Here is a 23,814-nt window from a genome sequence, read left to right as displayed (position 1 = left end):
AAATAATAAATTAAAAAACTCAACGTTTTGCGACATAAGTTTTTGTTAATTTTCGTGGCAGAATTTTTTGCTACTGAATTTTTAGCGGAAAACTTTTTGTGACAAATTTTTGCAACTGATGACTAGATTTTTTACGATTGAATTTTTGTCACTGAATTCTTTTGTGACTGGATTGTTTGCAACTGAATTCTTTTGCAACTGAACTTTTGCAGCTGAATTTTTCGCGACTGGATTTTTCGCGATTGAAATTTATGTGAAATAATTCTTATGGCCAAATTTTTTTGCAAATGAATTTTTTCACGACTGGATTGTTTGCAACTGAATTCTTTTGCAGCTGAATTTTTCGCAACTGGATTTTTTGCGATTTTATTTTCTTGTGACTGAAATTTTTGCGACTGAATTTTTCGCAACTGGATTTTTTGCGATCTTATTTTTTTGTGACTGAAATTTTTGCGACTGAATTATTTCCCAACTGATTTAAAAAAGAAAAAATGGAATTCTTCGTAACTGAACGTTTTGCTGCAGAATTTTTTGCAAATTAATTTTTGTGGCCAAATTTTTTTGCCACTGAATTTTTTCGCGACTGGATTGTTTGCGACTGAATTCTTTTGCAACAGAATTTTTTTGCAGCTGAATTTTTCACGACTGGAATTTTTGCGACTGAATTCTCTCTCAACTGATTTAAAAAAAAAAAACACTGAATTCTTCGCAAATTAATGTTTTGCCACAGTTTTTTGTGAATTAAATTTTGTGGCCGAATTTTTTTGCAACAGAACTTTTTTGCGATTGAATTTTTTGCGACAGAACTTTTGTAACTGAAATTTTTGCAAATGAATTGTTTTGCAACTGAATTTTCACACCCGAATAATTTCCGGCTGAATTTTTCGCGACTGGATTACTTTTTTTGCAATTGAATTTTTAAAAACTGTTTCCTTTTTTTTTTTTTTAACGGCTGAATTTTTTTATTCTGAATTTTGATGCTGAAAAAAAATCTGTGTTAGAAATTCAAATTCAAACTGCGCTGGCATAGATTTACTTTCGTACTAGAGAGGGTTTCCTACCATATGCAAACTGAGGGTCACATTTTACGCTTTGGCAAGGAAAATGTGACCATTATCAGGCTTGCGTGGAGTTCTTTCATTCCTTTTGCCTGATTGGAGAAAAAGGGAACCTTGCATCAGTATTTTTTAAAATTGTATTTAACGTGTACAGTAAAATGGTCGCCATCTCCTTTAAGAGTTTTACGAATATTTAGCAATGTAACAAAGTCAGTATTCGATGGGTTTTCAGGGGAAAATTGTTCTTTTTGTATTCCACTGAACCGTCTCTAAAGCACGATTCTGATTGGTTCTGAAAAACGCAACAAAACACACTTTCAGAGTGCTGCCCTGTTTTGACAATTTGTGCGTACGTGTGCCCGTGTGTGTGTTTTCAAACAGTGCCGAAAGACTTCACGATCGCTTTTTGGGAAAAATGAGGTTCATTCATGTTGGTGTCCTCACAATGTTGCATCAGATGTTTGTTTGTGTGGCCAGATATTTCAAATAATATTCTGTATAAATGCTAAGCTAATAGTCTAATTTGATAACCATGGTGTCATTAACATATTAGTGCATCTGTATAGTGATACGAAGTGGGATGCAAGTACGAACCTTACAAGGAAGTTCCAAAAATTGCACCAAACATCAAGATTACTGTTATTGACTTTGCTTTGAAAAGTAATACATGTTGTGTATTTATGGCCTGTCAACCATTAAATGGATACCCCAGTAGTCATTTTGTAGTCTTTTTTCTATTGAAACATCCAAAACAGTGCATTGTTTACTGTATTTTTTCATTGAAACATCCAAAACAAGGCATTGTTTACTGTATTTTTTTGTGCTTAATACACTGAGGGTGCAAAATAATAAGAAATACAAAGAATAGGACACAACGGTGCCGGGATTGGCGATGGGGCGGCGTAGGGTCGGTCGCCAACAGGCTTACACTCACAAGGGATTCACACGATTACTGGGTTCTAGATCACAGAGATGATTTGTGTACACTCTACCCCTTTCTATCACTTAGCTTATAGACTCCCCCACCTTCTTCCCCCTCTTTGGTCTGGTCAACAGTCGCATGGTGTCAACCAGAAATACATTTAGCTGACGATAGCACCAACATACTGTATTAGTAGTTAGCGTAGTTAGGCGTTCAATGTATTTCTTGTTGTTGTTTGTCCTAGAATAGGACACAACTCATTGGCTGCCATTGACTGTGATAGACGTCCAATCCAATTCCCCCCAGTCAAAATGGATTGGACGTTGCTAATGCCGTCAATAGCAGTGAAACACGATCACTCAATGCCAACCTTCCTAATTGAAATGGAGTGGCAGTGAATGAGTTAAGGACATTTTTATATTTGATATTAATACCCCTCTTAATGTTTTCGTTCTAATAAATTTTGTAAAATTTTAAATCAATAAACTAGTAGCTCGCCATTGTTGTTGACGTCGCAAGGCGGCGACGTTACAGGGCCACGCTGCCGTACTCTGCGTCACTCTAACTATGTAAGGTAGTGGTTTAAATACACCGCACGGTGTCAGTTTTACATCAATAACACATCAAGCCAATGAGTGCGTTTTGTCCCTCGACTGACGCCGTAGCTCCCTGTTTTTTTTAAACTGGGTCTATTGGATTCACGTTCATTTGAGTGTTCACTTTTGAACCCCAAGACAAGTATCAATCAATGTTTGGTTCCAAAAAGCTCAATCTTGGTCTCATCTGACCAAAGCACACGGTCCCAGTTGAAGCCTGGGACCGTGTGCTTTCTCTATTGTTTTGGTTGGAAAAATTTTAAAACAAGTCGTGAGCATAAATGCGAAAGTAAAACGGAAGTACCTCGGGAACTTGTCTATAAAGAGAGAACTATAAAATGTATTTGACAAAAAAAAAAAAAACTTTACTAACAAAAAAAGAGCGAAAGGGTGATAGTTATCATACTGGTCAGCCGGCCGGCTCTATGATGCATCCCTTTTTTTTTTTATTTATTTATTTATTTTTTTAATTTTTTTTATCAGCAACCCTAGTAGCATACAGTGGGGCAAATAAGTATTTAGACAACCACTAATTGTCCAAGTTCTCCCACTTGAAAATATTAGAGAGGCCTGTAATTGTCAACATGGGTAAACCTCAACCATGAGCGACAGAATGTGGAAAAAAACCCAACAGAAAATCACATTGTTTGATTTTTAAAGAATTTATTTGCAAATCGGTGGACAATTACAGGCCTCTCTAATATTTTCAAGTGGGAGAACTTGCACAATTAGTAGTTGACTAAATACTTATTTGCCCCACTGTATGTGATGATAGTGTCCTTGGTGACTATGATTATTCCCAAGATGTTCTACAGCTGTTACCTATCGTACATAACGGGACAATTCAATGTAGGAGATGATTATCAACGATCCATTAGTTATTTTTAGGGCGTACAAGTAATACTTCCTCCTTTCTCGGTGTGATGAAATTGTAGAAATAATTCACAAAGGAATGCAGAAGTCACAATGCGAGCTGTCAAAAGTAGAAATGCATGAAATATAAAGTTAATTCAATATCACCGAATCATGAAAAACAACAATTTCTAGTTCAGAAAAAGTAATTCTGGCAGCCACAGTAATAAGTGGGTCCCACACAGAGGTTGCGCTAGACTTTTTCGTTGTCTGTCATTTTGACTGACAGGGTCATAAAAATCCGGTCATAATCTATTTTTACCCGTCACTTAAATTTTTAAAAGGATTATCTTGATGCAGTCATTATACAGTGCCTTGCAAAAGTATTCGGCCCCCTTGAATCTTGCAACCTTTCGCCACATTTCAGGCTTCAAACATGAAGATATGAAATTTAATTTTTTTGTCAAGAATCAACAACAAGTGGGACACAATCGTGAAGTGGAACAAAATTTATTGGATAATTTAAACTTTTTTAACAAATAAAAAACTGAAAAGTGGGGCGTGCAATATTATTCGGCCCCCTTGCGTTAATACTTTGTAGCGCCACCTTTTGCTCCAATTACAGCTGCAAGTCGCTTGGGGTATGTTTCTATCAGTTTTGCACATCGAGAGACTGACATTCTTGCCCATTCTTCCTTGCAAAACAGCTCGAGCTCAGTGAGGTTGGATGGAGAGTGTTTGTGAACAGCAGTCTTCAGCTCTTTCCACAGATTCTCGATTGGATTCAGGTATGGACTTTGACTTGGCCATTCTAACACCTGGATACGTTTATTTTTGAACCATTCCATTGTAGATTTGGCTTTATGTTTTGGGTCATTGTCCTGTTGGAAGATAAATCTCCGTCCCAGTCTCAGGTCTTGTGCAGATACCAACAGGTTTTCTTCCAGAATGTTCCTGTATTCGGCTGCATCCATCTTCCCGTCAATTTTAACCATCTTCCCTGTCCCTGCTGAAAAAAAGCAGGCCCAAACCATGATGCTGCCACCACCATGTTTGACAGTGGGGATGGTGTGTTCAGGGTGATGAGCTGTGTTGCTTTTACGCCAAACATATCGTTTTGCATTGTGGCCAAAAAGTTCAAATTTGGTTTCATCTGACCAGAGCACCTTCTTCCACATGTTTGGTGTGTCTCCCAGGTGGCTTGTGGCAAACTTTACACAAGACTTTTTATGGATATCTTTGAGAAATGACTTTCTTCTTGCCACTCTTCCATAAAGGCCAGTTTTGTGCAGTGTACGACTGTACGATTGTTGTCCTATGGACAGACTCTCCCACCTCAGCTGTAGATCTCTGCAGTTCATCCAGAGTGATCATGGGCCTCTTGGCTGAATCTCTGATCAGTTTTCTCCTTGTTTGAGAAGAAAGTTTGGAAGGACGGCCGGGTCTTGATAGATTTGCAGTGGTCTGATGCTCCTTCCATTTCAATATAATGGCTTGCACAGTGCTCCTTGAGATGTTCAAAGCTTGAGAAATCTTTTTGTATCCAAATCCGGCTTTAAACTTCTCCACAACAGTATCTCGGACCTGCCTGGTGTGTTCCTTGGTTTTCATAATGCTCTCTGCACTTTAAACAGAACCCTGAGACTATCACAGAGCAGGTGCATTTATACGGAGACTTGATTACACACAGGTGGATTCTATTTATCATCATCGGTCATTTAGGACAACATTGGATCATTCAGAGATCCTCACTGAACTTCTGGAGTGAGTTTGCTGCACTGAAAGTAAAGGGGCCGAATAATATTGCACGCCCCACTTTTACGTTTTTTATTTGTTAAAAAAGTTTAAATTATCCAATAAATGTTGTTCCACTTCACGATTGTGTCCCACTTGTTGTTGACTCTTGACAAAAAAATTAAATTTCATATCTTTATGTTTGAAGCCTGAAATGTGGCGAAAGGTTGCAAGATTCAAGGGGGCCGAATACTATTGCAAGGCACTGTATGTTTATACACAACAATACAATAATACTTTATAATATAAAGGAACTAACATTAGTGCAGTCATGGATTACAGTAAGCGGGCCAGTACTGTGTTTCCATATATATTTTTATTATATTATGTACATACAGGATATATATATTTTTTTCCCCCAAGTGGGACCTTCCATGATCCTAATACATTTAATAATAATAAAATATTATATAATTCCAATATATATATATATATATATATATTTTTTTTTTAAATTTATTATTATTATTAAATAAAAATGCACGCACATAAAGGCAAATTCCAATTTTTAAAAAAATCGTTAGAAAGTTGTATGGACTTACAATCCGCTAGCTTGTTGTTTCCTGTTGTCTTCCGAAATACACCTGGGTGACGGCGAGTCAAGTGTTCGTTCATAGCCGTTGTGCTACCGTGGTATGCGAGCTCATCTTAGCAAAAAGAGTACCCACAGTGGTGGCACCCTCCATATTTTCCTTGAAATAATTTCAGGCTCTGGCTAGTCTGGCCCGCTTTTTTGGCTTTATGCCGCTTTCACTGTGTTACCAATTCTGCCCTTCTTGGTAATTGGCGGCGTTTTCAACTGCTCGCCGCAGTGAGGAGTGAACCGGCGATTCACTTGATTCGTTGTCATCCTTCACTGCACCAGTCCCTCTTTTTTCACCTCTTTTATCAACACCATCGTCGTTTTGCGGCTTTTTGAAGAAACTTCGGACACTCAGTTGCCTTGACTTTTTTCCGAGTAAGGCCAACGACGTCATGCATCAAGAGAGACAATAGCTAATTAATATGCTCACTCGCCACCCTGTGGTCTGGGGTGTGAATTGCAACCTGTCAAAATGACAGATGGACTTCAGTTTTTTCCGTCACTGTTGTAAAAAAACGGTCAACGACAGAAAATATTTGGTTAACGCGACCCCTGGTCCCACACTTTTTTTTATAGTGTGGCCTTCTCTTTGCCTGGGCTGCCAGTTGCGGGAGGTGGTGTGGGGGTGTTTGGGTCGGGGCTCCGGTCCCAATCTGCCCCGCGACGGGTTCCTGGCATTCTCATGCTTCCACCTTCCTGTCTCTTTTACCCAGGTATCCTGCTCGGGGCCCGGCGCATGTCTCTGGCTGAGTGCCAGTGGGTTGGTGGGATGTCGTCCACTCCAGGTGGAGATCCTGTCCTGCTCCGGGCCTCGTGTACCATAGGGGTCCTGTGGTGTGCCGTGTTGGTTGGGGGGTTGTGGCGGTGGCTGGTTTGGGCGGTGGCGCATCACCTCACTATTTCCATGAAGGCCAGTTAATGGGGGCCGGGGGACCACCCTGGGTCTTTGGGGGGTGGCGGCGGCCCTCTTGCTGGGGCTGCGGGAGGAGGGATTGGCTGAGCTGGCTCACTTTCCGATGGGGAGTGGCCTTGGCCCTGGGGCGGCCCCTGTGCATCATTTCCACTTGTCTGAAGGACTAACACACGTTCGATGGGATTCACGCATGACTAAGTGGAATTGGACACACTCGGGTAGAGAAAACATCGGTGCCAGGATTAGCGATCAGGCAGCATAGAATAGGATGTCAACATATACATGTGATTCACAAAATACTGGGTTCTACACCTTACATTGCTTTTTTATGTCCGCGCCAACCCACCTAATCCCATCTTTTTCTGACTCTCCCCGCCTCCTTTTCTCCTCGGTCATCAGGCCCCCCACATGGTGTTAACCAAAAATACAATTAGCTAACGATTCTGCTACTATATTCAAAGTTAGTGTAGGCGTTGAAGGGAATAGGTACCGTTCTCGCACACACCATATAATTGTTTGCATTAGTCTAACACATTCATCATAGTAAAGCACTTAACTATAGTTTAAAGAAACAAGCTCCATGCCCTTTGACACAGTAAAGTGGATTAGTTTATCAGCCCTCGCTTGATAGGTGAAGAAAAAAAGCGTCATCAGTGTTCTGGTAGGGGTCAGGACGCTCCTGCCTTACCAACAACTTGAAAGTGCGGGCGCCGTGCACGTCAAGACCTGCGTCGGTCGCCGTGGCAACCTCGTCCCAGCCACAAAGGATGACGGACAAACTGGACCGCCCAAACCTGCCACAGAGGGATGATCCCAAGACAACACCCAGCCACACCTTCGGCCCGGCCCACTCCACCGCAGCTTTCAAAGAGAACTGAACATTTAGATAACAACTTTTGCTGCTCGGGAACATTTCTATGTAGCCTTGTTTTGCCGACCATGGATCCAACCGTGTCTCTCCGTAGTCTGTTTTTTGCCTTGTTTTTGACCATTGTCGACGAATAAATTGTCAACCTGTTTTCGGTGAGCCTTCTTCAAACTTTTTGAACATGGAGTCAGTACAAAGGGTTAATACCGGAGTGAACGTGCAGAATCTTGGCCCCCACCGGTTGGCTTGCGGGAGCGGTGCCAGCGGAACAGCATTTCGTTCGGCTGGCACTGTTTCCGTGGCTTGGTGAATTCCTTTAGCGTTGAATGTATTTGTTGTTGTTGTTTGCGCTTCCGTCTCTTTCTCCTTTTATATTTTCCTTTCTGTCCCCCATTACCCCTTCCTGCTAGCTGTTTTCTCCTAATAAACCAAACACAATGAATAATCACAACGAGAGTCTATCATACTCCCATGTAATACATTAAAACTAAGGGTGTCACGGTACATGTATTGAACCGTTTTGGTTCGGGGTCCTCGGTTCGGTACGGGGGCGTACCGAATGAGTTTCTGACGAAATGTAAAGTGCTGTCAAATTTAGTGCGTTAACGGACGGTAATTAATTTTTTTGAATTAATCACGTTAAAATATTTGACGCATTTAACGCAAGCGCGGAATGCCCGCTCATGCTTCCCATAATCCACTGTTATGTCCCACGGACGGCCGCTAAGGCCGTAACATAAAACGAGACACGCACACAAGTTGCAAGTGGACACAAATTTATTCACACAAGTCCAACTCGCAATGAACAAAATATACAAAATGCGGAAGAAGCTGGCTTCAGCGTAAGCCCAGGCCGAAACAACAAACAAAATGAAACTACACTTGAACCCCACCCGCTAAGTAAACCCTGATCGTAAAAAAGAAAAAACAACACAGCCACTAACCTGGCTTCTACACTAAACAAAACGTGTTGAACGAAAACGGCAGTTTACCTCTACCGCTGCGGTGCTCTTATTTACAGTGGTGAACAAAATCGATCCGATAACGAATGAACACAAAATACCTCACCGAAAGAGCGGGAGTGTAACAAAATAGCGATCAAATGCACAGGTGAATGAATAGCGAGCAAACATCTGGCGAGGAGGTACGCGGCACGTATGCTGTCAAATGCGAAGTTGCGAACTCTGAGTGTTGACTGTAAAATGAAGAGCGGTCAGATGACTTTTGTTAACGCTGCCTTTATTTGGTTAACAAGACTCAGGCACAATACAACACACACGCGGGTATTCAAGCTCAAACAACGGCCTAATAGTATTACCCAGAGCCGTATTACCGTGTATCGGATTAGCTGCCGTAAAGCAAGTGTCGTTATTGCCGCAAATGTAAACAAAGCGCTGCATAATGGATACATGTCAGTTCGGGTGGCCCGTCAGCGGCGGTGACGTCGTCAGCCCATCCGGCGTCAATCACGTTGGGAGGGGAGGCAGCCAGCTGGCGGACGCGGCGATCAGATGACTGACAATCTCAAAAAAGATAACAATTAAACGGCCAGGGCCGTCGCACCACTCAGAAGTGCAGTGATCAGCGTGGGTAACGGTTAAATGTTAACATGGAAGATGGTTGGCCCTCTGGGTGGGGAATTCCAATCGAAAAAGAATATAGATGGAACAACTCTTCACTTAAGTGTTGCAACTGTTCAATTTTGCACATCAGATATTTATTTGAAAGAAAAAGTCTTAGTCAAAGTTATTTTTATTTTGTTTTTCAAAATATCTACATTTCAGAATATTGTATTTTCTATTTTTGAGCAGAATTCTAGCTTTGTATAGGCTAATGTTCCTATTGTTGAAAGCACAAAAGTGTGTAATAAACAACTAGCACATTTATATTTTGCATTTTGTTTTCTTACTGTACCGAAAATGAACCGAACCGTGACCTCAAAACCGAGGTACGTACCGAACCGAGATTTTTGTGTACCGTTACACCCCTAATTAAAACTGTTCAGACCATAATGACAGATTCCAATTCTCCTTGTAAAAGTAGCTGAACAGGACAGGTTTAAAGAAAATATTAATTCAAGGCTAAGATGTTTTAATCATTAGTAGGGATAAATAGAAATTAAGCAATTAGAATCTGCTTGGTGATTTTTTTTAACCTGCCAGAACAGACAGATGTTTATAAATGTTAAGACAGTGTTGTAAAGCTGTTTAAAAAAAGGTTACAATGTCAGGAGACAAAAACTTGGTTTTGTAATGAAACTTCCTGGAAATTCATAGCATTGCACAAAAAACAGGAAGAGAAATAGAAAGTGTGCATTGAACAGAGAGCAGAAGAGGACTGGCCACACATACTGAGGTACGTTTAACAACATGTTTGTCTTATCTATATATCTTTATACTTTATTTAGTTCATTTCAAAGAGCATTAACATGCATCTCTGCTTTAGTGCTAAATTTAAAGGATTAAGTAGAAAAAAAAAAAAAAAAGATTGTTGCCATTTTCTTTTCTTCACAGTTATGACTTTATCTGACAGTATTTTTCCTTACCCACATGAAATTGGGAAATTAGTTTTTCCATTAAATGGATTGGATAACTGCTAGTTACAAACTGAAATCATGTTTGGACTTCATTCATTTTGACTTTAAAGTTAACAACCCATAAGAGCATTTGTGCGTGTGTGTCTGTGTTCTTTTCTACTAAACAGCAAAACCTTCCGAAAAGTCTGCCTTTAGGATGTTCCTTCTTAGCTGGGCGACCTTGCTCTACCATGCGTACGTCTACACAGGTATGACAACAACACTCACTATAGTAGTAGGGAAGACCAAATTGGTCATAATGAAATATATACTGTAAATACATCTTTAAATAAATACTTAAATGTGTCATTAATTAATCAAAATTAGAATTAAATCAATAAAAGTGTCATTAAAATACTAGTCCATCTAATGTTTAAAAAATAACAAATTTATTTCGCGATTAAATTAATAATTTCATGGGCACTTCATGAATTCATCATAGCCACTCACCCAGCAAAGTCAGTGGGTGGGACTAACATCTGACCCGGGCCAGCAAGATTCCGACAATCCAGCCAGAAGTCCAAACCTCGTGCATTCACCTTAGTCTTAACTAGGGCTGTCAAAATTATCGCTTTAACGCGCGGGAATTAATTTTTAAAATTAATCACGTTAAAATATTTGACGCAATTAACGCACATGTCCCGCTCAGACAGTATTCTGCCTTTTGGTAAGTTTTACAGCAAGGCTTTTTATGCTGCAGCACAACAGCGAACTCTTGTGGTCGCTTTGCGACATGGTTTATTTTTTTCTTGCCAGTTCATATCGCTGCACGACGTCTCGGGCTGAAGCCTACGTTGTAATGTTGTGCTTATATGATCCTTGGACAAGATTTGTCCGTAAGTATGGTTGTTGTAAAGAATGTACATATTATGTTAGTAAGCGAAATGTTCTATTTTTTGTATGAGACGCTTTTTGTTTATGTTTAGTGAACCTGTATAGCGTGCTAAGCTAACGTTGTTGCTAATGCAATGCTTGTGTACTTTTTTTTTTGTAGTTTTATGACGGTCTAAAGAAGACAATGGTTTGAGGCTATTTTATTAATAAATCAGATGAAAAAGGAAGAAGTCTGATTATTAAGGCGTCGTTCACTAGCTGTCTAGCTTTGGAAAAAGTAGACGCTTCGGAGTGAGGACAGCATAGGCAGATTTAAATGACAGTAGAGTGAAATGCCCACTACAGTCCTTATGTACCGTATGTTGAATGTACAGTGGGGAGAACAAGTATTTGATACACTGCCAATGGATTTTCCCATTGGCAGTGTATCAAATACTTGTTCTCCCCACTGTATATATCCATCTTGTGTCTTATCTTTCCATTCCAACAATTTATTTTACAGAATATATATAATTTACTGAAAAATATGGCATATTTTATGGATGGTTTGAATTGCGATTAATTACTATTAATTAATTTTTAAGCTGTAATTAACTCGATTAAAAATTTTAATCGTTTGACAGCCCTAGTCTTAACCCTTTGTACTGTCTCCAATTTGAAAGTTTTAAAAAAGGCTCACTGAAAACAAGCTGACAATTTATTCAGGTCGACAGCGATCAAAACTGCAAGGCGAAACAGAAACACTCAGGCGGGGAGGCAATGTCACCTTTTCACACGTCAACAAAAGGTTCCCGAGAAAAAAATGACAACGCTTAGTTAAACATTCAGTCTTTTGAAGGCTCTCGCTGGGCAGGCCGTGGGCAAGAAGAAGGGTGTGTTTGTTTATCATTATTGTCTGTTTGTGGATTGGACAGGAGGATCTGGGAGTTACTGTTGTCAGGGCAACGAGGGTTGTGGATCTTGCCATCTCAGCGTCAAAGGGGCTCTTGGAGTCCTGTCAGTCGTGTTATCAGTTGGATATCGGGCGTTCACTGTGTTCCTTGTGTTGGGACAGAGCGTCCCGCCATTTGTTCTGCACTGTCCGGGAGAACTGATTGCGTGAGTTGGTGCGTCAGTCTTGCTCAGTCAGTTGCATGACGGACGCGGTTGGCTTCCGTGATAAGAAGGCGTTGTTTATCTCTTATGCCCTATATTCTGCTTGTTGTCCTTAAACTATGGTATAAGTGCTATTTATTTCATATTGGGTGTGTTTGAGTAATACAAAAAGTCAAACAGTAAATACGAGAAACAGTACTATTCCCTGATTGATTATATTAAGTGTGTTAGAGTAATGCAAACAATTAGACGGTGCCTACGAGAAAAGGTACTATCTCCTTCATTACCCAGCACAAAAGCCCAAGACGGGTCGATTTTCTATAAACGATCGATGCAGAGTTCAAAGTGTGTCCGGCTGTAAGTCCTTTGTGACAGTGGAGGGGCTAAGTGGCACCTGCTGCTCGTTAGGGAAATAAACTAGAGTGCCAGAAGTCAAGTCTCCAAACACAAGCAGCTACAATAGAAAAACCCCACCAGAAATAAGCTTGATTTTTTTGCTAATTGTTTTTAATAAAGCAACTGTCGCTAGGATGATTATGAAAGTCTATGGTTTAACTCAGAACAATGGAATGTTAAAACGACAAGATTATTGATTCGCTCGTCTCGCTAAACAATAGCATACGATGGTTAGTAACCGTGTGAGATAGTGTGGCTAAACCCCACCCGAACTCGTTGAGTTCGGTTGGGCGCGAGGGTGGCGTCACGCCAGCAAGTGAAAGCCAAGGTCAATGTTTTACTGTATACAGAGGGGCAAATAAGTATTTAGTCAACCACTAATTGTGCAAGTTCTCCCACTTGAAAATATTAGAGAGGCCTGTAATTGTCAACATGGGTAAACCTCAACATGAGAGACAGAATGTGGAAAAAAAACAGAAAATCACATTGTTTGATTTTAAAGAATTTATTTGCAAATCATGGTGGAAAATAAGTATTTGGTCAATACCAAAAGTTGATCTCAGTACTTTGTTATGTTCCCTTTGTTGGCAATAACGGAGGCCAAACCTTTTCTGTAACTCTTCACAACCTTTTCAAACACTGTTGCTGGTATTTTGGCCCATTCCTCCATGCAGATCTCCTCTAGAGCAGTGATGTTTTGGGGCTGTTGTTGGGCAACACGGACTTTCAACTCCTTCCACTGATTTTCTATGGGGTTGAGCAGGGCCAGCCCAGGCCATTTGGGGCCCCTAAGTAAAATAATGTCAAGGGGCCCATATTTTTTGCCCATCATTTCGTCACAGTGTACTGTGAAACCCATACACGCAATCCAACCTATAGTATATGTCCATATTTTGTATATTAATCAGATTTTGTTGCACTGCATTCTTCAAACTTCTCACCCCAAATGAGTGTCAGTACTTACAATAGATAACGTCAAACCTTTTTCTAAATGAGGAAAGAAAGAAGTTAAGGAAGAACTTTTATTTTTTTTAAAGCTTGCAATCAAGTATCAAAACTCACAAAAGTCAAACATAGCAAACTGTAGTAAACAAAATAGAATATAAATTAAGCAATTGCCAGATTGCCCCCTATCCGGGCCCCCTAGTGGTCAGGGGCCCTAAGCAGCTGCATAGTCTGTGTATAGGCTGGGCCGGCCCTGGGGTTGAGACCTGGAGACTGGCTATGCCACTCCAGGACCTTGAAATGCTTCTTACGATGGCACTCCTTTGTTGCCCTGGCTGTGTGTTTGGGATCATTGTCATGCTGAAAGACCCAGCCACATCTCATCTTCAATGCGCTTCCTGATGGAAGGAGATTTTCACTCAAAATCTCTCGATACATGGCCCCATTCATTCTTTCCTTTTCACAGATGAGTCGTCCTGGTCCCTTTGCAGAAAAACAGCGCCAAAGCATAATGTTTCCACCCCCATGCTTCACAGTGGGTATGGTGTTCTTCAGATGCAATTCAGTATTCTTTCTCCTCCAAACAAGAGAACCTGTGTTTCTACCAAAAAGTTCTATTTTGGTTTCATCTGACCATAACACATTCTCACAGTCCTCTTCTGGATCATCCAAATGCTCTCTAGCGAACCGCAGACGGGCCTGGACGTGTACTTTCTTCAGCAAGGGGACACTTCTGGCAGTGCAGGATTTGAGTCCCTGGCGGCGCATTGTGTTACTGATAGTAGTCTTTGTTACTGTGGTCCCAGCTCTCTGTAGGTCATTCACTAGGTCCCCCTGCGTGGTTTTGGGATTTTTGCTCACTGTTCTTGTTATCATTTTGACGCCACGGGGTGAGATCTTGCATGGAGCCCCAGACTGAGGGAGATTATCAGTGGTCTTGTATGTCTTCCATTTTCTAATAATTGCTCCCACAATTGATTTCTTTACACCAAGCGTTTTACCTATTGCAGCTTCAGTCTTCCCAGCCTGGTGCAGGGCTACAATTTTGTCTCTGGTGTCCTTCGACAGCTCTTTGGTCTTGGCCATAGTGGAGTTTGGAGTGTGACTGACTGAGTTTGTGGACAGGTGTCTTTTATACCAATAATGAGTTAAAACAGGTGCCATTAATACAGTTAACATGTGGAACCTCGTTAGACCTCATTAGAAGAAGTTAGACCTCTTTGACAGCCAGAAATCTTGCTTGTTTGTAGGTGACCAAATACTTATTTTCCACTCTAATTTGGAAATACATTCTTTAAAATTCAAACAATGTGATTTTCTGTTTTTTTTTTTTTTCTCATTCTGTCTCTCATGGTTGAAGTTTACCCATGTTGACAATTACAGGACTCTCTAATCTTTTCAAGTAGGAGAACTTGCACAATTGGTGGTTGACTAAATACTCTCTTTTGTGGCTCTGCCACCTTTGCAGAATTCGCGTGAAAGTTAGTATCGACTCCCTTCTTTATAATGAATGTGGAAAGGGGGAAGTGACGAATTCCGTAAAGCAGTCTGCACATTTGTAGGTTTTTTTTTGTGTGTGTATGTGGCAGGGTTCCATCCACCCTCCTCAACGGTAATTAGTGATGGTGAAAGTGATACAGGCCCCTCAAGCTACAAAAAGAGGTGTCATTCAACGAGTTGTCCGTTGACATTATCACAAATGTTATGAATAAAGATGTCCCGACTGATTGGCATCCCGATCGATCGGGTCTGATCACGTCATTTTCAAAGTATCGGAATCGGCAAAAAAATATCGGACATGCCTTTTTTAATATATATATATACAGTGCCTTGCAAAAGTATTCGGCCCCCTTGAACCTTGCAACCTTTCGCCACATTTCAGGCTTCAAACATAAAGATATAAAATTTTAATTTTTTGTCAAGAATCAACAACAAGTGGGACACAATCGTGAAGTGCAACAAAATTTATTGGATAATTTAAACTTTTTTAACAAATAAAAAACTGAAAAGTGGGGCGTGCAATATTATTCGGCCCCCTTGCGTTAATACTTTGTAGCGTCACCTTTTGCTCCAATTACAGCTGCAAGTCGCTTGGGGTATGTTTCTATCAGTTTTGCACATCGAGAGACTGACATTCTTGCCAATTCTTCCTTGCAAAACAGCTCGAGCTCAGTGAGGTTGGATGGAGAGTGTTTGTGAACAGCAGTCTTCAGCTTTTTCCACAGATTCTCGATTGGATTCAGGTCTGGACTTTGACTTGGCCATTCTAACACCTGGATATGTTTATTTTTGAACCATTCCATTGTAGATTTGGCTTTATGTTTTGGATCATTGTCCTGTTGGAAGATAAATCTCCGTCCCAGTCTCAGGTCTTGTGCAGATACCAACAGGTTTTCTTCCAGAATCTTCCTGTATTTGGCTGCATCCATCTTCCTGTCAATTTTAACCATCTTCCCTGTCCCTGCTGAAGAAAAGCAGGCCCAAACCATGATGCTGCCACCACCATGTTTGACAGTGGGGATGGTATGTTTAGGGTGATGAGCTGTGTTGCTTTTACGCCAAACATATCGTTTTGCATTGTGGCCAAAAAGTTCAATTTTGGTTTCATCTGACCAGAGCACCTTCTTCCACATGTTTGGTGTGTCTCCCAGGTGGCTTGTGGCAAACTTTAAACGAGACTTTTTATGGATATCTTTGAGAAATGGCTTTCTTCTTGCCACTCTTCCATAAAGGCCAGATTTGTGCAGTGTACGACCGATTGTTGTCCTATGGACAGACTCTCCCACCTCAGCTGTAGATCTCTGCAGTTCATCCAGAGTGATCATGGGCCTCTTGGCTGCATCTCTGATCAGTTTTCTCCTTGTTTGAGAAGAAAGTTTGGAAGGACGGCCGGGTCTTGGTAGATTTGCAGTGGTCTGATGCTCCTTCCATTTCAATATGATGGCTTGCACAGTGCTCCTTGAGATGTTTAAAGCTTGGGAAATCTTTTTGTATCCAAATCCGGCTTTAAACTTCTCAACAACAGTATCTCGGATCTGCCTGGTGTGTTCCTTGGTTTTCATAATGCTCTCTGCACTTTAAACAGAACCCTGAGACTATCACAGAGCAGGTGCATTTATACGGAGACTTGATTACACACAGGTGGATTCTATTTATCATCATCGGTCATTTAGGGCAACACTGGATCATTCAGAGATCCTCACTGAACTTCTGGAGTGAGTTTGCTGCACTGAAAGTAAAGGGGCCGAATAATATTGCACGCCCCACTTTTCAGTTTTTTATTTGTTAAAAAAGTTTAAATTATCCAATAAATGTTGTTCCACTTCATGATTGTGTCCCACTTGTTGTTGATTCTTGACAAAAAAAATCAAATTTCATATCTTTGTTTGAAGCCTGAAATGTGGCGAAAGGTTGCAAGATTCAAGGGGGCCGAATACTTTTGCAAGGCACTGTATATATATATATATATATATATATATATATATATATATATATATATACACAGTATATACAGTGGAGAGAACAAGTATTTGATCCACTGCCAATGGGTTTTCCCATTGACTGTGTATCAAATACTTGTTCTCCCCACTGTATATATTTTTAATTAAATCGTTTTCTAATTGTATTTAACGTTACAGACAAAATGTCTTACACTCATCCAGAGTTTTTAGTTTTGGCTTAAAGTAGGGCTTTCAAATTTATTGCGTCAACAGCGGTAATAACATTAAAATATTTAACGCAATTAACGTATGCGCTGCACTACCCACTCACGCATTGTCGCGTTCAATCTATAATCGCACCGTATTACGTATACATAGAGCTAAAAGGCAACGTAAAATGAGTAGTGAGAATTTTGGCAGCCTTTGAAGCCTTTTTTTAATTGGCTAAAGCCTTACAATCCCTCTCTCAACAATTAGAAATATCGTGGGAAGCAATGTGGGGAAGAAAGGTAGTAGTTGATCTTTTTCTTAACACCGTAATTTATTTCCCAACGCTGAGAAGATATATCAATTGGTACCATTACGCACAGTCATGGTTGCACTTCCCATCATGCATTTGGGCAGAAGTTAAATGGCTGCAGTATCATTTACTGAAAGCTCATAAAAATCCACTAGATGGCAATATTTAATCACAATATACAAAGTCACATTTATCCTTTCAGAATTACAAGTCTTTCTATCCGTGGATCCCTCTCACAGAAAGAATGTTAATAATGTAAATGCCATCTTGAGGATTTATTGTCATAATACACAAATACAGTACTTATGTACTGTATGTTGAATGTATATATTCGTCTGAGTTTTATTCATTTTTTTCTTAATGCATTGCCAAAATATATATAATCGGGGAAAATTATCGGGAATGATTGGAATTGAATCGGGAGCAAAAAAAAGCAATCGGATCGGGAAATATCGGGATCGGCAGATACTCAAACTAAAATGATCCGGATCGGATCGGGAGCAAAAAAACATGATCGGAACAACCCTAGTTATGAACCTACATAGTGTTGCTTTAAATCTCAACGTCATGGTAAAGTTACACCACATGCGCTAGATTGGACAGCTATTCAAAACCATTTTTTTCCTAAATGCATAAAAGACATTAGTTTTTAGGTTTACGCATGTGTGCCATCCCATGTCAGGTGATAAATTACCAAGGAATGTCAGAGTAAAGTGAGCCAACAGATTTTGTTCATGCTTAAAAACATTACCGAACTTCAGCGCATGCTTGAAAGGGGCTATTGACGGCCAATATTAATGTATGTTGTTATTTCTTTTTTTAAGTAAGTGTATCAAAAAGCGATGGCTTCCAGATCCACACCAAACACAAGATTGTGTCAGAAGTGGGACTCTGCGCCATCATCCCTTGCTCCTTCTCTGCCGCGAACTTCATGACTAATAGCATTGTGTGGTTCAAGTGCGAAGGCAAATGCATCGACAGGAATATCATTTTCCACTCCAAGAACAAGACCAAAATCCAGGAAGATTTTAAGGACCGAGTTCAGATGCTGGCTGTCAACGCGAATCGTTGGGACTGCGGTATCATAATCAATGACTTGACGCTGTCGGACTCAGGATCCTATATGCTTCGAGTGAATGGCCTACTCAACGATAGGAGTGATGGATATAGCTTCAAGGATCGAGTGGTGCTCAATGTAACAGGTATGAATATCCTGTACCTTGGTAAATACAGGACAATTTTTTTTGCTCCATATTGTCGAATCTCGATTATTTTTTAAAACATTACAAACTAAAGAGTAGACCAAGTTCAAGTTGTGGAAGTAGTTTCGTAACTTAAAAATTGAGTAAGTTGAGACACGTTTTCCATGTAAATGCTCTAATCCGTTCAAAGCCCCTCAAAATTCAGACATCAATCTTTTAAAATTCATACAAATGCATCAAAACATTTAACAGATACATGTTACAATTAGATTATAGCACAATAAACATAGAATCACACTTGTACATAATGTAGAAAACTATGGAGGTAGATTTGTGTCTTTATTATTCAATCCCAAAAAAAAGTTGCTTCAATCAAATAAAAAGTTGCTTCAATCAAAATATATATTTTCAATCGAAGAAAAAGTCACTTCAATCCCCCCCCAAAAATGTGTTTGAATGCAAAAATAAAATTGAAACTCAAAAAAATTTATTTGAAAACTATTTTTCTTTGAATGAATTTTTTTTTAAAAATTTGAGTCAAGTTTTTTTTTTTGATTGAAACAACATTTTTGATTGAAGTCATGCAATTTTGCGTTTGGACCACATTTTGGCTAGGACATTTGTGTCTTTATTATACAATCAAAAAATAAGTTGCTTCAAACAAAAAAATAGGGCTGTCAAACGATTAAAATTTTTAATTGAGTTAATTACAGCTTAAAAATTAATTAATCGCAATTAATCGCAATTCAAACCACCTATAAAATATGCCATATTTTTCTGTAAATTATATATATATTTTGTAAAATAAATTGTTGGAATGGAAAGATAAGACACAAGATGGATATATACATTCAACATACGGTACATAAGGACTGTAGTGGTCATTTCACTTTACTGTCATTTAAATCTGTCTATGCTGTCCTCACTCCGAAGCGTCTACTTTTTCCAAAGCTAGACAGCTAGTGAACGACGCCTTAATAATCAGACTTCTTCCTTTTTCATCTGATTTATTAATAAAATAGCCTCAAACCATTGTCCTCTTTAGACCGTCGTAAAACTACAAAAAAAAGTACACAAGCATTGCATTAGCAACAACGTTAGCTTAGCACGCAATACAGGTTCACTAAACATAAACAAAAAGCGTCTCATACAAAAAATATAACATTTCGCTTACTAACATAATATGTACATTCTTTACAACAACCATACTTACGGACAAATCTTGTCCAAGGATCATATAAGCACAACATTACAACGTAGGCGTCAGCCCGAGACGTCGTGCAGCCATATTGAACTGGCAAGAAAACAATAAACCATGTCGCAAAGCGACCACAAGAGTTTGCTGTTAGATAGCACAAAAAGCCTTGCTGTAAAACTTACCAAACGGCAGAATACTGTCTGAGCGGGACATGTGCGTTAATTGCGTCAAATATTTTAACGTGATTAATTTAAAAAATTAATTACCGCGCGTTAATGCGATAATTTTGACAGCCCTAAAAAAAAAAAAATATTTTCAAAAGAAAAATCACTTCAATCAAAAATAAAAAATTCAATTGCAGAAAAAAAGGTTTGTATGTGAAAAAATATTTGAGACTCAGAAATTCGCATTTGAACACTTTATTTTTCATTCAAACTGTTTTCTTTGATTGAAGCAATCCTTTTTGTGTTTGAGCCATATTAGGGGTAGGACATTTATGTCTAAATAATTCAATCGCAATTAAAGTTGCTTTAATCAAAAAACTTTTTAATCAAAGAAAAAAAAAATTTGCACAATTTTTTTTAAATTTGAAAATATATATTTTTTATTTGAAATATATATATATATACATATATATATATATATATATATATATATATATATATATATTTTTTTTTTATTGAAGTGTCACCTTTTTTGAAAAGCAAAAAGTTTTGAACTTTTTTTTAAGTGGAAAAAGTTTTGAACGCACTTTTTTTTTGAAGTGGAAAAAGTTTTGAAAGCACTTTTTTTCGATTGAAACATTTTGACACAAAGATTCAACTTCAACGCTAGTTCCGATGTGTTTGAGTGGCAGGTGATTCCGCCAATGGCATAAAAGTATGAAGCAAGAATGATGGTCAGCAGGGCTCCATCCAGCCATCGGACTCTGCTGGAGTCCAAGCCGAATATAGGGCACCGGTACAGGGGTGTGACATCCGCATTTGAGTTGATGTTCTTTTCGCCACTAGAGGGCACTCGCGCTCTGTTTCATATTGTTGTTCAGGTCTGAATTGGAGGATTTTTTTGGTCATTATTTTGGCCTAATATGGTCATGTAACAGGTTAGAATAATAATATAGTATAGTAATAATAACAACAGTTCATATCAATAAAATTGTGCTGAGGAAAAAAATATACCATGATTAAAAAAAACAAACATTGTAAGCAGTTACTCACAATGTTACTCATTACTTGAGTATTATTTTCAGCGAACACTTTTTGTTTTTTACTTGTACTTGACTCATTTTTTGATTGCTACTTTTACTTGAGTTATATTATTTAGAAGCAACGCTACTCTTACTGGGAATTTTCTTGCAACTCTACCCACCTCTGGTCAAGTCATCAGCCAATCAAATGTGCGTTTGAGGGGGAATAGTGGACCATTCAGCAAATGAAAAGGGATAAATGTAACTCTGAACATACAGTAATGAAAATAATTCACTCACTAATGGTAGGTTGGTAAAAGTTGGTGGGGACAATTTAAGCCTCCTGAAAAGTTGGTAGTGTTATGTCCCTACCGTCCCTATACAAACCTATGCCCTTGTGTGTCTGACTTGTATCACGTTTACATTATACACACACTCTCTTTCTCAACACAGAGTTACAACTTACCAGAGAGGAAAAAATACCATGTTCTACCACTGCTAGACACACTAAACACGCTTGAGTTAACACTCGTAGCTGGTGGGGAACGGTCATGCATGGACTTCATAATGGTATTGACGGGTCATGCAATGTGCCTCACATTCAAGTATGGGGCCACCCACATCAAGAGGAGCTATTCACAAACACACGCACGCAGCCATCAAATGCCGGATTTCTGTTGAAAAAGTACGAAAGCTGTACCGCGTACAAACAGATTGACTCAAGGTAATTATATTATTTTTTGTATCACGCATGCATTTTGAAACATTGTGAAAAAAATCAATGAGAGGAATTAGCCGCTACTGCATTGGCATTATAGTTCGCAATATTTACGTAAAATAAATGCGAACTGCACATTTTTTTTTTTTTTGCTTTTAACCAAGAATCGAGACTGTTTTACGTCCATATCTATAAAGAATTCGGGGATTTTAGTATTTATTCACAAGAATTTTCACTGGAAAAGCTCTGTTTACATCAGGCGGACGCTAGCTACATTTACTAACAGACTAGCATAGTACTTCGACATATTTACATAAAAAAATGCTAACTTTACGTTTTTTTTGCTTTTAACCAAGAATCGAGACTGTTTTACGTCCATATCTATAAATAATTCGTGCATTTTAGCATTTATTCACAAGACTTTTTGCCGGAAAAGCTCTGTTTACATAAGGCGGCCGTTAGCTACATTCACTAACAGACTAGCATTGTACTTCGACATATTTACGTAAAATAAATGCTTTACAGCGCAGTTTTTTTTGAGGGTTTTAACAAAGAATCAAGACTGTTTTACATCCATATCTATGAAGAATTTGGGGATTTAAGAATTTATTCACAAGAATTTTCACCGTAAAATCTGTTTACATAAGGCGGCCACCTGCTACATTTACTAACAGACTAGCATAGTACTTCGACATATTTACATTAAAAAATGCTAATTGCACGTTTGTTTTGCTTTTAACCAAGAATCGAGACTATTTTACGTCCATACCTATACAGAATTTCGGGATTTAAGCATTTATTCACAAGAATTTTTCCCGGAAAAGCTCTGTTTACAAAAGGCGGCCGCTAGCTATATGTACATTCACTAACAGACTAGCATTGTAGTTCGATATATTTAAGTAAAATAAAAGCTAATTGCAGGGTATTTTCGCTTTTAAACATGAATCGAGACTGTATTACGTCCACATCTATGAAGAATTTGGGGATTTAAGGATTTATTCACAAGAATTTTCACCGGAAAATCTCTGTTTACATAAGGCGACCACTAGCTACATTTACTAACAGACTAGCATAGTACTTCGATATATTTACGTTAAATAAAAGCTAATTGCAGGTTTTTTTTTTTTTTGCTTTTAACCAAGAATCGAGACTGTTTTACGTCCATATCTATGAAGAATTTGGGGACTTAAGCATTAATTCACAAAAATTTTTACCGGAAAAGCTCTGTTTATATAAAGCGGCCGCAAGCTACATTCACTAACAGACTAGCGTTGTACTTCGATATATTTATGTAAAATAAAAGCTAATTGCAGGTTGTTGTTTTTTTGCTTTTAACCAAGAATTAAGACTGTTTTACGTCCATATCTATGAAGAATTTGGGGACTTAAGCATTAATTCAGAAAAATCTTCACAGGAAAAGCTCTGTTTACATAAGGCGGCCGCTAGCTACATTTACTAACAAACTAGCATTGTACTTCGACATATTTACGTAAAATAAATGCTAACTGCATGTTTTTTTTTGCTTCTACCCAAGAATTGAGACTGTTTTACGTCCATATCTATGAAGAATTTGGGGATGTAAGCATTAATTCACAAAAATCTTCATGGGAAAAGCTCTGTTTACATAAGGCGGCCGCTAGCTACATTTACTAACAAACTAGCATTGTACTTCGACATATTTACGTAAAATAAATGCTAACTGCATGTTTTTTTTCTTCTAACGCACAATCGAGAATGTTTTACCTCCATATCTATAAGGAATTCAGGGATTTAAGCATTTATTCACATGAATTTTCTACGAAAAAAGCTCTTTGTCTATGATTCCACTCGGTCAGCTTTGACAGCCTTGCCAACAATGCAGGCCCCCTATTTATCGGTCCCTCGCCCCGTGTCCCGTCAAAACATTATGAAGTCTATGGTTCATGACAGAGTTTACTAATCTTCGATGGGGGAAAAAAAGTTCCGGAGTTTCACCTCCTCCAGCCATCATGTAGAACAGCTGACTCACTGACACACAGCAACACCCGTTGGGGGAGAATTGATCCTTACAGCTGCAAGTGAGGGATTTCTCCATGCATTTTTTGGGACATAAAAAATAGCTAATACCTTAGGGACGGTA

General features: G+C 38.9%; 1 protein-coding gene across 2 annotated transcripts in view; it reads left to right on the top strand.

The window, feature by feature from the left end:
• The first annotated feature begins 9,903 nt into the window (after window positions 1-9,903).
• LOC130914387 (sialic acid-binding Ig-like lectin 14) overlaps window positions 9,904-23,814 on the top strand; it is a 40,253-nt gene continuing 26,342 nt past the window's right edge. The window contains exons 1-3 of one of the 2 annotated variants that reach the window (XM_057833530.1): window positions 9,904-9,941; window positions 10,290-10,370; window positions 18,216-18,593. In XM_057833530.1, the coding sequence (XP_057689513.1) occupies window positions 10,319-10,370; window positions 18,216-18,593 (430 nt within the window). In that variant the 5' untranslated portion in view covers window positions 9,904-9,941; window positions 10,290-10,318. Of the gene's footprint in view, window positions 9,942-10,180; window positions 10,371-18,215; window positions 18,594-23,814 lie in introns of those variants that run through there. The other variant, XM_057833529.1, reaches the window with a different exon arrangement.

This window comes from Corythoichthys intestinalis, chromosome 4, assembly GCF_030265065.1.
Source record: "Corythoichthys intestinalis isolate RoL2023-P3 chromosome 4, ASM3026506v1, whole genome shotgun sequence".
NCBI lineage: Eukaryota > Metazoa > Chordata > Actinopteri > Syngnathiformes > Syngnathidae > Corythoichthys > Corythoichthys intestinalis.
The sequence above is the reverse complement of the archived record's forward strand: the minus strand, read 5'-3'. Positions and strand labels throughout refer to the sequence as shown.